Source organism: Notothenia coriiceps, unplaced genomic scaffold (assembly GCF_000735185.1).
Source record: "Notothenia coriiceps isolate Sejong01 unplaced genomic scaffold, NC01 NC01_scaffold00034471, whole genome shotgun sequence".
NCBI classification, from domain to species: Eukaryota; Metazoa; Chordata; class Actinopteri; order Perciformes; family Nototheniidae; genus Notothenia; species Notothenia coriiceps.
Window position 1 is genome coordinate 96,459 of NW_011367172.1, and position 14,940 is coordinate 111,398.

The following is a 14,940-nucleotide window of genomic DNA, read 5'->3' on the forward strand; positions in this document are numbered from 1 at the left end:
TGATAAGAAAAGGGTCTGGCTCCCATTGTACTCTTAGAGACTCTAGGAACAACCAACAACCCTGTATTCTTGGAACGCAATGCCCTAGTGCAGGGGTCGGCAAACCGCGGCCTTCGAGCCGCATGCGGCCCTTTAAAGTGCCTGTGACACGAACCCAACAACTGTTGTGCAATGAAATAGTGGGCTACTAGTAATCTCGAACCGTCAGTTTAAAAAAGAAAAAGCGATACCGTTCCGATAAATATCAATAATTTCGAACATCGCGGGAAAATTCCTTCGACTCATTTTGAGGTTTTGGGGGAAGCCGGAAGTGACGTCAATGCGGGAACGCTTCACTGTGCGGCGAGAGAGCCAAACACGGACAAAGTGTGTTGTCATGCGTAGAAATGGTGAATTACTGACTTTAGGCACGTTAATAACGTTTTAATGAAGTTGATTACAGTATATTCATATATGTCAGTGCTTTCATGTCAATTCGGCGAACATAAACATACATGATCGTGGTGAAGATGATGATTAAATTAGGATTACAAATCGGTAGTGAGAGCTGCTGAATTTCCTCCCGTCGGATGATTTAATCATCATCTTCACCACGATCATGTATGTTTATGTTCGCCGAATTNGCATTTTACTGAGTACCGGCACCTTGCCGGTACTCAGTAAGAAGTGCCGGTACCACATGGGTAAAAATCAGAAGTGCCGGTACTGCGTACCGGTGAGTACCGGCCCAATTCAAGCACTGTACATCACACAAGAAAATAGGTTGATGTACCCATTTTAAGCATTGGAGATTCTTAAGTTTCTCGAAAACATTTGTACAACTTGTGTCACAACATGCAATGGAAACAATCATCTTTTATTAAACAGTTTTAATAACTTCATGCATTTACAGTACAATCAAACACACATTCATGACTGGCCCGATGACAATGCATGCAGCAATCTGAGTAAATAGTGAAGGTGTTTGGCTGTGTCGCTGAGAGAACTGGAACTTTTTTATTTGGTAGGTTACACTCAGTCGTCGTGCTTAAGCTTCCTGATCTTTCCCTTGTGGCGGTCAATCTCGCGCTGCATACGTTCAATCTCCTTTTTGTGGTGTTCAATTTCCTCCTGGTGATGCTGCTTCAACGCAGCCAGCTGTTCCTGCTCCTTACGCCTAATGTGCAGAGGGACAGATAACAGAACCAACACAGAGAAATAAGGACAGGAAGAGAAAATCATAATAAAGAAAATGTTTGTAAAAGTTAAGGTCCATGATTTTTAAAGACAGATGTAACACTCTAAGTCAACATGTGGTCGCTGTAAAATAAATAAAGGCATACTTGAAGTACATCTCCTCCTCAGCAGCCTGTTTCTTCCCCATGGATCCACCTGCCTCTCTGATGGACCCTCCAGCACCACCACCTTTTCCTGCACCTTTACCCAGCTCACCCAACTGAGGCAGGGCGGGGAAATGTTAGGTAAATACATTCAGAGACAAAAGAGAGCCTTGTTAGGTCTTTGCTCAATAGACAATATTTAAAGAAACAGTGTCTTCATATTTCACAATTTCAAGGGTAGTTATTAATTGTCTGTGCTATGAAGGTAGATTCAGGCCACAATGACTGAATCTAAAAGGTCAACAATTAGTTTGTTTCAGGAGTCAAACAGGACTCTTTGTTAAAAAGCTGATAATAGAGATAAGGTAACTTGGAACAGACCAGAAACTGTTTGTGTAAAACGATGCAACCAAAACCACAGAGAAAAAACCCCAACCATGAAAGTGATGTATTTCCTGAATAAAGCAGGTAGCCAGGAAACTACTGTTTTTTCTTTCAAGCCAATGTAACATAATGTGATTAAAATAAATAATTTGTAGTGAAGGTAATTGTTGTAAATCTGTCCCAGAAATTGATTTACTTGAAAATCCCTCTGACCTACAATCATGCCACCAACAGTTGTTTGTCCACTTGTCAACAAACGTTCAGCTAATTAGGCTAATTCATGTATGATTCACACACAGCAACCAAGTGGTGTATTGAAAGGATGTATTTTACCTGGTCGGAGGACATTCTAAGTTGTGATGTGACAAAAGTCCTGATGTTGGGCCTCAAAAACCTCGCCATTTCTGTGTCTCACGTGTGAAAACAACACTGACAGTTTCCAGGAGAAGAGCTTGCCCTTGTCCTCAAAATACGCCACAGGAACACACCATTATTACTCAGACAGGGGTAACGACATCATTCATCACGGTCAGGTTCGTCTAATGTAAAACCGAGGAAATAGCAAATCATATTTTAACACACTCCGCTGCAACCAATTTTATTTTTGAATAAGGAGTAGTTAAATATAGTTTGAGGAAATGCGCCGTGTCTTTTTTTCCAAAGTGGTATGGTCCCGAGAGTGGGCACCGTGACAACGCACGTTTTTTACGTTTCTGCTGACATGCCAGAACTTGTGAATATCTTGTTTTATAAAATGTATTTTAAAGTATATAAAATATGTCCCTTTAATTAATCTATCAAGGATATCCCTTAGCTTTCAAGTACTACTTTTCCCCCAACCTTTTGAATTTTTAATGCGCTTTTGTTCTCAAGTTTCAAATAAAGTTGTGGGAGAAAAAAACAAAACCCTTAACAGAAAATCTAAAGTCCTTGGACATTAAACATCCTAAACATGTGTCGCAACGTCGCAACACATTTTACATGTTTGAAAGCAACAGTGATTTCATCATTAATCATTCATTAAGATGTAAGTCCATGTTGAGTTGTAAAGGAGTGTTAAGGAAGCCTCTAGAAATTATGCCATGTAGAAAAGTGGTATCTTTTTCAATAAAACTCATCATAGCAAATGAGTTAAAGTTTTCTCAGTCAGACTAAAATAAAGGATGAACTTTGATCTGTAAGGACTAGAAATACAAGCTAACATTTTGGTTTAATTTAAGCATCTACAAAATAAAAATAAAATCAACCATAAGAAATGCTTTGAAGGATTTTATTCAATGCAGCAAAGAAAGTACAGTTTCCTCACAGATCAATCCAAATACTGGCTCACACCCTTCCCCAGGTCCCCTATAAATACTTTGCTTGCCAGGCAGCTCTGAGCTCACTCGGTCCAAAAACCAAAAGAAGAAACTAAGAAACACCTAATCAACTTAAAATTTCAAACCACATTCAAAAATGTTCACAATTCATATCATTCGCCATTACTCGACTAATTAAAGTTACATATGTACAAGTGTGGTTGGAACCTTGTCGGCAAGCAAGTGCTTTAAAAAACAGAAAAATAAGATCCCCATTTATGTAAAAAAAATGAAAAGACTAAGCTTAATACAAATTATATTTTTCTGCACCGCTCCTGTTCATTATCTGAACATAACAGACATTAAGAGGCCCCCATATTTCTTCTGTGTGACAGTTTCTACTTAGTTTTCCTGGCAAAACTGAGAATTTGAGTTGATGATTCATTCATTATTTTACCCTTGGGCTTTACCGAGATATTTCTAAAGAAGCAACGGTTGCACTTGAGAGACACATTTCATTCTGGCCTGTGTATCTGCAAAAAGCCATGCCATCATTATGTATGTAGTTGCTAATTATGTGTTTCTTTCCTCTTTTTTTTTTACATTCACAATAAATAAAACTTGGTATATTTTTAGGATCAACCACTTCATAAAGCTTAAAAATATACTCATTAGATTTTACAGTTAGATGTCATGTACACATCAAAACAAACACTTATTTCTGTAAATACAATTTCAGGTTTTGTCTTTATAAATGTTTAAAAGAATAATACAACTCTTCCGAAATGAAGTAATATAAAAAACTAAGGCTTAGGGTCAATCTGCAAAATGTGAAACCTGCTTTGACAACAGCTTTTGCTAAACACACATTGCCTGGATGTATTGCTCTCAACAAGTGAATATTTTGGCTATCTACCGAAAGAGCGAAAGTTCTTTTTTTAATGCTGGCTTGTGCTGATATGTTTTGGTTTTGTTTAAAAAAGGTTATAAAGGGCACAAAATTAAAAGTATGGCAAGAGAGGAAATAACTAAAACAAGATAAAACAATATGGGGGGTGGGGATAGGTAGAAAAGGACCAGGGTACATCACAGGCCCAGCAGCGGTCTGCGGAGGCCCTTTTGAGGAGGCGGCGAGCGCGCCCTGCCCTCCCAGCCCCGTCAGTCCTGCTTGACGCTGCCCAGCGCTCTGAGGCGCTCCAGGAGGGGAGGGTGGGAGTAGTGCCACATGGAGAACAACCAGTCAGCCACGGGGAAGCCCAGGTTGTCCTTGTTGAGCTTGATGAGGGCAGAGTAGAGCTCGGAGGCTTTGCCCATGCCGCGTGCAAAAGCATCAGCCTGGAACTCAAACCTGCGACTCAGGACCGTCAGACAGAAGGACAGGAGCTGCAACCACAACATTAACAAACAACTGAACTTGTGACGAAATCTGAGGTAAAATACAAAAAAATTGATCAAAAACTGATGGAAACCCTATTTATCGAAGCACACCCACCTCATTGTACGGGGAGAAGATGAACTGGAAGATAATCATCAAGCCTATCAATGTGGGTTGGCTGACATTGAAGCCAAAAGCTACAAATAGCTCCTTACGTCCAATCAGAACAGCAAACAGGGAGAAGCACAGGAAGGAATTCATCTGGAAAAAAGAACAGACTCAGAAGATGTTAATTGCATATAAACTTACATTTGAATGTCTTTATTTGATTGTGAGTAATCAAGTTGTGGTTTTGTTTAAATGCAGACATTAGGAGAACATGTGTCACCTGACTGATGACGATATTCTTGACAGTGTGGCCAAGCTTCCAGTGGCCAAGCTCATGACCAAGGACGGCGAGGATCTCTGAGTTGTTGCATCCTTGTTTCTTGTTCTGAAATGTTAATTGTAAGAGAACACAAGACATTCAGGTCACAGGGATCCCTACAACAGCCGGTTTGAACATTTCCTAGTAATGTAAAGAACCCTAGTTTTTAAAATAGCAATAGGACATTTTCTGAATGCAGTTTATGGCTTTGTAACCTTGGGCTTGGCTTTGGATTCGCTCGATGTGTCCTCTCCCTCTGCCTGCTCGGGCTGGGGCTCTCCGGACTTGTTGAGAGGTGAGTAGTCTTCCAGCAGTGTGTCAAACAGCACAATGCGTTTGTTCTTGAAGAACCCATAGAAGTAGGCGTTGCTGTGTGAAGAACGCTTAGAACCTGGAATTATGGAAAACATTCAAGACAATTTAAGACTGCCGTATCCTAAACCAAGCTGTCGAACCATTTAAAAATGATCTCTTCAACTTGACAAAAACATGCAATCTGGATGATGCCTCTTTGTATTACTTTACCTTCAACTACATAAACCTTGGTGAGGGGGAAGCTTATACTCTTGGCCATATCCTCAATGTCTGTCTTCAGCTCTCCTTCTGGCAAAGGTGTGAACTTGTCGAACAAGGGAGCAATGTAGTCAGCATAGATCGTTACGAGTACCTGAGAACAAAGGAGAAGAGGAGATGTATTGTGATAAACAACCAGCCAAAGTGTAACTACAGAGTGTTTTTGTGTTATTTTAGAGCTACTCCGTAATTGCCAAACAAACTACACATTCCTTTGAAACACGATTAATCCCTTTTCTAAGAAGTGCATTCTTTGTTTGTTTCAACACAAGGTGAATACAGCACCGACCAGAGAAACAGCCAGGGTGAAGAGCCAGGCGTAGATGAAAAAGTAGTCTCCACCAATCTTGATGATGTACAGGAGCAGGGAGGTGACAGGGAGCAGGATACACTGGGTCACAATGAACTTCTTCACAGCATCCTTAAGGAAGAACCCAAACGTCTGAAAGGATGACAACAACATATGAAAAACCATCCTGGATGATAGAAACAGTTGTTTTGCCAACAAAAAGCCAAACCCCTTTTTTTGCTAATTGAATGTACCTGCTGGTTAAAGCCATGCTTCTCCTCAATGACAAATGTGTTGTACACACTCCAGGGAAGTCCAGTAAAGGCACTGAATAGGGTGGCAAGCGTCAGAAACACAAGCGACTGGGTGATCTCGTACTCTGAACCAAATCCTATGCGAGCCGTCACAGAACCAGCGAGCTCCCACATTAATGGGATTCCACCCAGGAGCAGGATCAACTGAAAAGTTGGGTACATAAAGTTAGCCTTTTAAATATAAAATAACATACATATGATAATAAATAATATTGAGTTTAAAATCATGTTAAACTCAATATTCATGGAAAATAATCAATCACGCTTTAATATTATATTTTAAATCCGAGTTCTCTCTCTTATTCCATGTACATTTGAAGTGACAAAAGTATACAGACTTATGACACAGACTTGAAACACAGGGCCCACTTCAAGACATCCTTAATAATAAGACTGATTGTGAAAGTACAGCTTTTTTGCTGAGACATCTATTGCTTTTAATTTCCTGGTTGTCTTACCGTCCCTTCAGTCTCAGAATAGAGTCCAGACCAGAAGCTGAAGTTGCTTTTATCCAGCTGATAGAGACGAGACTTCTCAAATGTTTCCGAATCCATGATCTTCCCAAGTTCCTGTGGCACATGTGTGGTTGATCTGTATATGCTCCTCTGTGAAAGGGAAAGAGATCAGCACTGATGTTATACACAAGTCAATTTGTATTAGTAGCCTATGCTTCAATTTCAGACGAACATGGGTTTATATCCCTCTAATTCTTGCTATTGAAATATTTCTAAGTGCATTTATTTGGACTTATAAAACTACAATTATCCTGCTCCTCTGTTCTGTCATATACACACAGTTGTTAACATCCTGTTTTAAGGGGAAGTACACCCAACTCAGCAAAAAGCTCCGAAAATGCCATTTCATTCTGTCTTACCAAACTTGCCAAACAAAAGACGCCAGAAACAGGAATCATAATATGTAGACATTTGTTTCTGCGTTTACTTTTTAAGAAATCATACATGTCTGCCAACATCTGTCAACCTCATGCTGACACTCTTCTGAATTATAACTAAACATTTTTTTCAAATACTTTGTAACATAGAAATGTAATCCAGTTGTCATAGTTTCACAAAGGTAAAATACATAAACGTGTGGACACACATGTGCAGGTCCTTGCGTAAACATTACTGTTATATAAATTCTGTCAAACTAAACTATTTTTAAATGAACTTGCATTAATCTTGAGTTTGCAAGAATATAAAACAATCACACATTTTACACTACACATGTATTTTTTCGTTCATTGCACTATTTGGTTTGGGGTCCTTTCCCCCTCCACAAACACATTTAGCTACAAAGGAGGAACTTTGACTGACACATTATTAATTTACCTGTCTGTAAGAAAGGTATGCCTCCCAGAGATACACCGTCCACGAAAATCCCAAAACAGCATAAAATATCAGCTTCTCCACCGGGAGGTCAAATATACTTTCAACCATCTTTGCAGTGTTTTAGTTCTGTGTTGTTGGAGTAGGACTGGCTAGCTCTCAGGCTAACGCTAAGGTTACCGTTTCCTAGCCTGACGGGTAGTTTTAGCTTAGCAGCTACTTAGCTTTCACTCTAAACACAAACACACACAACTATTTGAGGTTAACTAAAGGGAACACGGTTCCCACGTTAAATCGACAAATACCGACTAACTGTGCATCCAGTTTCCATTCCTAAATAAAGGCTTTTACATCTAATATATTTCCATTCATGCGAGATGTGAGGTGTGGCAACACATTCTATCCCTGTGGAAACAAAGACTACTATACGTTTGGTTCCGCTGCTGATTTGTTGCAGTTGTGAGGAACTCAATAAAACACGTCTTAAAACTATCCTGAGAAAGCTTTTATCTTATTAATGCTGGCCTTTTCAGTAACTCAACTGTGATTATTAAAGAGTTCAGCAATATGTGAAACTACTTTCTAATTCGTCTGTATGTATATGATATTATATCCATTGTTTACTGCGATAACCCCCTGATATTATTTTTTTATTTGCATACAATCCCCTGCATACTGAATCTGTAATGTATTTTGTTCTCAAACAAAAATAATAGACATTATATAAAACATTATTATACTATGAAACTGTTAAGTTAACTCTTTGAACAATATAAATGTAATTATATTATACAAGTACATTTATTTATTTTAAATCATCTTCCTGTTTCTCTGAACCCTCAGGTGGAGGATAGCTTATTTTGTTCATCAAACAACCTTGCTATGATCATACATCCATGGATCAGATCCCTACAAAGATAATGTTTTAAACGCGAGTCCTCCTCTAGAGAAGCTGTGCCACACCTCAATTGTGCAGAATACTTGTCATGCAAACAGTGAACTTGTGTGCTAAAGTTTATTCAGTGTATGGTGTAAATGGAAAGTAATTCTTATATATTTAAATATATATAAACATATGAGATTAATAACCCTGATTTATCTCAGTCTATCAATTATTACATTAGGCGAAACACCATATTTGAAATAATCTAAACCTAGCATCTAACTTCAGTCATTGCCAAATTATAATGTTCAGGGGACATAAATTAGTCACTGTTTTTTCCCACTATCCTCTCTATTATGCCATTTCTGACTGGCTCCTGGGTTTATGTGTGGTAGTTCAAAGTAACGCAGTTGTAAAAAAATGCGTAGTCTTAAAATAATTATGGTATTAAAACCTACATCTTCAAAAAGCAACCTCCTGTTGTTTAAGTTGTAAATAAACCCAAACTAAATTAAAGTTAATATTTTTTGCACAAACTGTTACAGTTTATGGGGTCCAGGACTTTAGGTTGACACTAGCTTTGCCCAGTAAATCATCCAGTAAAATCCCGATTTTTTTGGATAAAATCCTGAAGTTTCCAATAGTGATATCAAATAAAAAATACTTCACTTATAAAAGTAATTGTTACTTCAAAAGGATGTTGTCATAGCTATAGGAGAACAGAGACACTTCTGATATACATCCCTTTTGGTAATAGTACCTCATCGTGTACCATTACACTTAAACACTATATTCCAGGCAGTGGAAATACATAGAACACAAGAGATGATTTTAAATTAATTAGTTGTTTTTCAGGTTTGCAAACAGCACCTATGATACCCTTTCTCATGACTTCGTATATATAAAAAGAGTCACTTACACAATTCTGAAAGTTAAAGGCTTTATATTTGTTTCCACATTTATTTATTTAAAAATGTGATACATACATACATACATACATACATACATACATGGCTGCCAACATCTGTACACTGCATCCCAACACTTATTTATTATAAACTGAGGTGAAAATAACCAAACATATTCCTCGAAATCTTTGTAGTAAAGAATTGCTTTCTTTCAGTCACAAGTTCACACAACTGAGAAGGTATTGCAATACACTACTGACCATTTCTAACAATCTGAACATCTGTACATTTATCCTGGAGGAACACAGTATATACATTTGTGATAACGAGTTAACTTATTAGGTGCCATCTGAATGCTTTCATGTCTAAAAAGAATATGAACTATTTACACTTGTTTTTCATTGCAATGCTAATTTGTATATGATTCTTCAGTTTGGCAAATAAAAAAACAAACAGCAGAAACATAATACTATAATTGAGAGAAAAACTAAATACTGATCAACTTGTGAAAGTACAAAATCATTTTCCATAGCTATGTTAAAAGGTGCTAAGTTGAACTAACTTCCAAGCAGCAGTTCGCAATTGTTGGTGTCTGATGGGAAGATGTCCGGCAGGGTTGTGCTGCACACCGGCCTCTCCAGCACCACCACAGGTCTCAGATACTGGAGCTGCTTAATAGCCAGGTCCCCACACCCCGCCAAGGCTTTGTCCAAGATGGACTTCAAGTTTTGGACAGATGTAAAGTCTTGAGTCATAGAATGGGGCTTCAGCAGTGGGGAATGAGTGCGTCTACGGTTGCGAGAGATTCTCAGCTGGTTGTTCTCTTTTACTGAACAACCACGTCTGAAAGACTCTCGCCGTTTCGCTGCCTGCAAGTTTTTGTCTTTCGGCGTTGTATCTTGTATGAACCTCAGGAAGGAAGACTCAAAGCCTATAGGCTTATAAGCTGTGATGTCAAATGGGAGAGGAGAAGGGCTACAAGGTTGAGTGTCTTTCAAGTTTAAGGGTGGTTCAGACAATTCATTTTTTCGTTTTAGTGGCTGGCGAACAGGAGGGGTGGGCAACGGAGCTGCCCCGTTCACCAGTTTACCCCCATCCTTGCTGCCTGACGAGTCTTGAAGGCCCTCCACAGCAGTTATGCACAGTGAGCAGGGTGGCGAGAGATCAACAGTGAGGGAACGAAGAAGAGGTTTGATTTGATCCAAGCTTAATCTCTCTTCCTGCTTCTGGCTGTTCTGTGCTGCTGCTGCAGCAGCAGAGCCTTCAGTGTGACCTCCGGTGCTCGGCTCACCGTAAAGAACCTCATCTGCATCAACAAGGACACCATTTCTCTCAACAGCTGGCGGCTCCTCCTCTTCTTCCTCCTCTGGGAATCCTGTTGTGTTGTCATTATCCTCCTCCTGTGTGGCTGCCTTGATGGAGTGTAAGCTCATGGCCGCAGGCTGCCCCACTGTGCTTTCTGGCTCTGCCTGATACTCCATTTTGCGAACCCCATTAGGGGAACATGCTCCCGTAACAGTTGTCCTGGCTGACTTCCTCTGAATCAGTTCCTCCAGCTGCTCAGCATTATTAACCAGCTTATCTCTATGTTTACGGATATCCTCCCGACGCATGCTGTGAGTCCTCGTGTAGTGACGGTGTAAGCTATTCAAGTACGTGACGACAGAATCACAGTCCTGCATCATGCATGGGTAGGCCTTGAGCAAACCACGGTCTTGGCACATCTGTAACGCTTCTTCTTGAGATCTGAAGACATAACGGCTGAAACAATACCTCGGTTGCCTTTTTTCTCTGTTTTTCATGTCATCGACAGCTTCCTCACCCGTCTCCTGTGACTGGGTGGTCCCATCAGGCTCTGAACTGGATCCCTCAGCCTGTGCGGCGGTTGATCCAGATTCTTCTTTCTGAGGACTCTGTGGTGCAACAATTAGCTTTTTTTGGCATCCAGTAATTGACTTTTTGTGAGTGCTCTGCAGACGTACCACCAGTGAATCGTAGTACTCACAGTGACTATAAAGCGCATGTTTTTTAAGTGCATCATCATGGCTGAACACTTTTGTGCAGCCTTCAAACTTGCACCTTATCGGCTCTGAAGGTAGTGAGTGAGAATCCCGAGTGTGACGCACTAGGCTGCTTTTAAGGTGGTAGGAAGAATGACAGTTGGGAAAGTTACACTTGTATTGGGGCTGAGGTTCATCTAAGTTTGGATGAGGCCTTTTCTTGGTGGGCTCTTTTCTGGCTTCTGGTCTGTGATGCGTCTCAAAATCTTTTTCCAAAAGGAGTTGAGAGCGATTGTAATGATGTATCAACTGTAAGTGGCGCACGAGGCCCCCCTGGGTGGAAAAAGCAGCATCACAATGTTTTGCTACACAATGAAAGGGTTTACTGAATTTATCCAGCATATAGCAGAGATTACCTTTGGTTACCAATCGTCTTGTAGTCCTGACCTGTTGTGTTGTCCTGTCCCCTCTTTCTCCCTTCTGTGCTTTGTCTTCCTCTTTACCCTCTCCTCCCTCTTCAGATGGTGAGTGATTGCCAATGTTTACTTTATTTTCCCTGACCACCGTTGAGTTTTTTTTCTCTGGTTGGCGTTGCAGCTTGGAGATCTCTTTTTTCCTTACGTTAAGACCATGCTTCTTCAGGTTGAGAGATGCACGCATTGAAGTCTTTTTTTTCCCCTCGTGCTGCATGTAGCTTATTTTGTTGAGCATAGTGGGATTCAGGTTGTGCATGTGAATATAGTGGAACCTCAACCCGCGTTTTTCTCTGTGACTTTGGGAGCAAAGCTGACAGATGTAAGGTTTAAACGATGTTGTTTTCAGAGAAGTCAACCTTCTTGCCTGTTCGACAGAGCGGCCATGTAAGTTGTTATAGTGTCGCTGTAAGCTGTAACTCCGAGCGGTCCTGAAGTCACAACCTTTCATCTCACAGACGTAGGGCTTAGCAGAGGCCAATGATTCGGCGTCACCTTCGGCGTCAACTTCGGCGTCACCTTCGGCGTCACCTTCGGCGTCAACTTCGGCGTCAACTTCGGCATCACCTTCGGCGTCAACTTCAGCGTCAACTTCGGCATCATCAACTTCTTTATCCTCAACTTCTTTATCCTCAACTTCTTTATTCTCAACTTTTTTATCCTCAACTTCTTTATCCTCAACTTCTTTATCCTCAACTTCTTTATCATCATCTGATACTTTTTCAGTTTTGACTTCTACCTCTTCATCTGGCACTTGTAGGGCCCTCTTCCGAAGCAGCACAACAGGAGCCTTTGCCATGATGGACTGATGGAGAGTTGTGTTGGATTCTTTTGACTCTAGGTTGGACTCAGGGAGCTCAATTGGCACAATCTGAGGAGATAATGAATTCAGGTTCAGTTTACTGAGCCCAATAAGGACTTCACTCAGATCATCCGTTTTAGTTTGAAAGCTTGGAGAGTTTGTTTCGTTGATTTGGGGTTCAGTAGCATCTTTTCTTTCTTCGTCTGCCTTCATGGGTTGAAATGGAGTTAAGAGCTCCCCTTTTCCCTCTTCCTCACAGTCGGGCTCCGTTTCAGTCTTCATCCCTTTGGACTTTGAGCCCCGGTCTTTGTCATGTTTGTGTTCTTTGTTCTCCAGTTTGAGGTGTTCTGGGTGGGCACACTTAAGATGCCTCTGGACATCTCTGGCTCTGGAGAAAGTCATGCCACATTTCTCAAAACCACAAGTAAACTTACTTCCATCAAAACACACAGCCACCAGGGTCATTGTTGTTTTGGGCTCCTTACCATCAGGTGATTGCAAAGAGGAGGCACAACTTGTTGAGGAAGAGTTTAGGACATCTCCATTTTCAGTCTCTGCTGCATCACTTGGCTTATTAAGGCGGTTTGACACTTCAGTAGTAAGCGTCTTGAGAAGTTTTCGCCTCGCCTTCCTCTGGGCCTCAAAGTCTTTTTCAGAGAAGGTGATGTTGTGTGTGGATAAATGGTTTATGAATTCTTTTTTGGATAGATAGTATTTACTACAGTCAGCGCTTGGGCATGTAAAGGCTGCATCTCTGAAATGCTGTGCTTCATGGTGGTAGATTTGTCCCAAGTCGGAGCAGATGACGTAGCAGCCTTTGAGCTCACACTGGTAGTTGAGGTGGAAGCCGTGGGTCTGTTTGTGCGCGACAAGCTCGATGGAAGTCTTAAATTTAGCACCACAATCCATAACCACACACATGTAAGGCCGATCTCCATAGTGGACTCTTCGATGTTTGCGGTGATGGTGTGCGGAGGATAAATGGCGTCGGCAAAAAACACACTTCTCACGCTTGTCTCTCATCTGCTGAAAATGTTTTACATTGTCATCACCTCTGTGCTCTGACTTTAAATGAACATACAAGTACTTGGAATGTTTAAAAATCCGAGTGCAGCCGGTTCCTGGACATGGATACTCGTCCCGATTCTGCAGGTTGAAGTGTTGTTCAATGTATTGAAACGTTACATACTCTTCCTCATCTAAATTCTTCTCTTTCACCGTTTTGGCTTGTTGCACGATGTGTTGCAGCACCTCTGGGTCATGTGTGGATTTGTAGTACTGCATTAGGGAAGGGTCAACAGTGATCTCCCCTGGTTCAATAATATCATCCTCTTCATCCACCCGTTTCTGCTTATCTTCTTTCTTTACGTTGAGATTAGTTTTACTCTGCACGTGTTGTTTTAGGTGAGGAACAAGAAACTTTCTGCTCTTAAACTTTTCCAAGCACAAGGGGCAGGGGTGTTTGTTGCCCTCTCCGTGCCTCTTGGAGTGGTGAATGATTTGGTTGTCACTGACCGACCTCTTACAAATCTTACAACAGAACTTGTGTTTCTTTGACTCAGATTCTCCTTCGATTTCTGGTGAGTTAGAAACCTGCTTGTCATCCTTCTGCTCATTATCACCATCAACGCTTCCATTAATCATCTTTTGATGCTCAGATTCCACTTTCACTGCGACTCCCTGAGGCTCAGGTTGTGTGATTTTCTCTCGATTGTCTGTTGCCTCCTCCTCTTCCCCCTCTGACTCCGGCCTCAACCCCAGAAGGGAGATGCAGTGATATTTCAGAGTTTTCCAGTCCCAGAATTCAGGGTCAAACGGCCAGTATGCCTTCAGAGTTAAAAGCAACTCGCAGCGTAGTGAGTTGGGAATTACCTCGCTTTCCTGGTCATTTTTTTGGTCGGGTCGCAAGTAAAGCTCCTTCAAGGACCCAAAGACCTCCGGGCTTGGGCAAAGAATGAATTCTGTGAGAAGGCAGGCACGCAACACTTCAAGGTCTCCTGGAAGAAGGCAGGACACGCTCTTACAGACAGAGATCCTGGTTTCTGAGTCATCTTGCTTTGGAAGTTGAAGTGCTTTGACACAAAGTTCTACTGAGGCAGGTATCCCCATTTCCTGCGTCTGAAAATAAGAGTGATATATTATTAGCCTTATTTCACAATTTGTTCAAATAAAACCTGTTTTACATGCTATAAAGCTTATAGTTGATGAAAGAATCTAATAAGAGTGCATTGATGTAGACACGTTATGCCTCTTCACCTATACATTCGAGTTCTTACTCTTTTTCCTTACTGATGGTATGTCATTTGGTTGTGTGTGTAGACGGTGGAAGCAGGGAGAGGCATATACGTGCCTTGATTCCTGCCGAGTCGACGCACAACTGTTGATTGGTGTCAGTGCCAAAAAACTTTTTAGGAGCAATGCGCTCATGGTATAGATGTGGCGCATACATCTTAGTTCCTACTCTTTTCCCTCACCCTATCCTAAGGGAGTGCATGTATGTAGACACGTTAGTTTTGCTGCTATAGGCTTAGACTGTCGGGGGACACCTTACTTCTTCCTTCTGTCTG

At 41.0% G+C, this 14,940-nt stretch overlaps 3 protein-coding genes across 3 annotated transcripts; all 3 read right to left on the reverse strand.

Moving 5' to 3' along the window:
- Window positions 1–837: 837 nt before the first annotated feature.
- Window positions 838–2,178, reverse strand: atp5if1b (ATP synthase inhibitory factor subunit 1b). The gene is made up of 3 exons (XM_010790605.1): window positions 2,037–2,178; window positions 1,323–1,435; window positions 838–1,156 (listed from the first exon to the last, which is right to left on the reverse strand). Exons 1-3 carry the CDS (start codon window positions 2,103–2,105, stop codon window positions 1,015–1,017), a joined length of 324 nt encoding a protein of 107 aa, XP_010788907.1. The 5' UTR covers window positions 2,106–2,178; the 3' UTR covers window positions 838–1,014.
- A 1,229-nt stretch (window positions 2,179–3,407) lies between these two features.
- zmpste24 (zinc metallopeptidase, STE24 homolog) lies at window positions 3,408–7,723 on the reverse strand. The gene is made up of 9 exons (XM_010790606.1): window positions 7,311–7,723; window positions 6,438–6,584; window positions 5,920–6,123; window positions 5,666–5,818; window positions 5,329–5,470; window positions 5,019–5,194; window positions 4,765–4,869; window positions 4,494–4,637; window positions 3,408–4,384 (listed from the first exon to the last, which is right to left on the reverse strand). The coding sequence occupies exons 1-9, from the start codon at window positions 7,416–7,418 to the stop codon at window positions 4,160–4,162; spliced, it is 1,404 nt and encodes a 467-aa protein (XP_010788908.1). The 5' UTR covers window positions 7,419–7,723; the 3' UTR covers window positions 3,408–4,159.
- A 1,393-nt stretch (window positions 7,724–9,116) lies between these two features.
- LOC104962205 (RLF zinc finger) lies at window positions 9,117–14,637 on the reverse strand. Its single transcript, XM_010790612.1, has 2 exons — window positions 14,630–14,637; window positions 9,117–14,519 (listed from the first exon to the last, which is right to left on the reverse strand). The coding sequence occupies exons 1-2, from the start codon at window positions 14,635–14,637 to the stop codon at window positions 9,656–9,658; spliced, it is 4,872 nt and encodes a 1,623-aa protein (XP_010788914.1). The 3' UTR covers window positions 9,117–9,655.
- Between the last annotated feature and the right edge of the window lie 303 nt (window positions 14,638–14,940).

Excerpts from the sequence above, each read along its gene's own strand:
- atp5if1b (XM_010790605.1), bottom strand. The coding sequence starts at position 2,105 with ATGGCGAGGTTTTTGAGGCCCAACATCAGGACTTTTGTCACATCACAA. Across the intron at positions 1,436-2,036 it reads TTAGAATGTCCTCCGACCAG|TTGGGTGAGCTGGGTAAAGG; the intron begins GTAAAATACATC and ends GCCCTGCCTCAG. Across the intron at positions 1,157-1,322 it reads GAGGAGGAGATGTACTTCAA|GCGTAAGGAGCAGGAACAGC; the intron begins GTATGCCTTTAT and ends TCTGCACATTAG.
- zmpste24 (XM_010790606.1), bottom strand. The coding sequence starts at position 7,418 with ATGGTTGAAAGTATATTTGACCTCCCGGTGGAGAAGCTGATATTTTAT. Across the intron at positions 5,195-5,328 it reads CAAGGTTTATGTAGTTGAAG|GTTCTAAGCGTTCTTCACAC; the intron begins GTAAAGTAATAC and ends CCATAATTCCAG. Across the intron at positions 4,870-5,018 it reads AATCCAAAGCCAAGCCCAAG|AACAAGAAACAAGGATGCAA; the intron begins GTTACAAAGCCA and ends TTAACATTTCAG.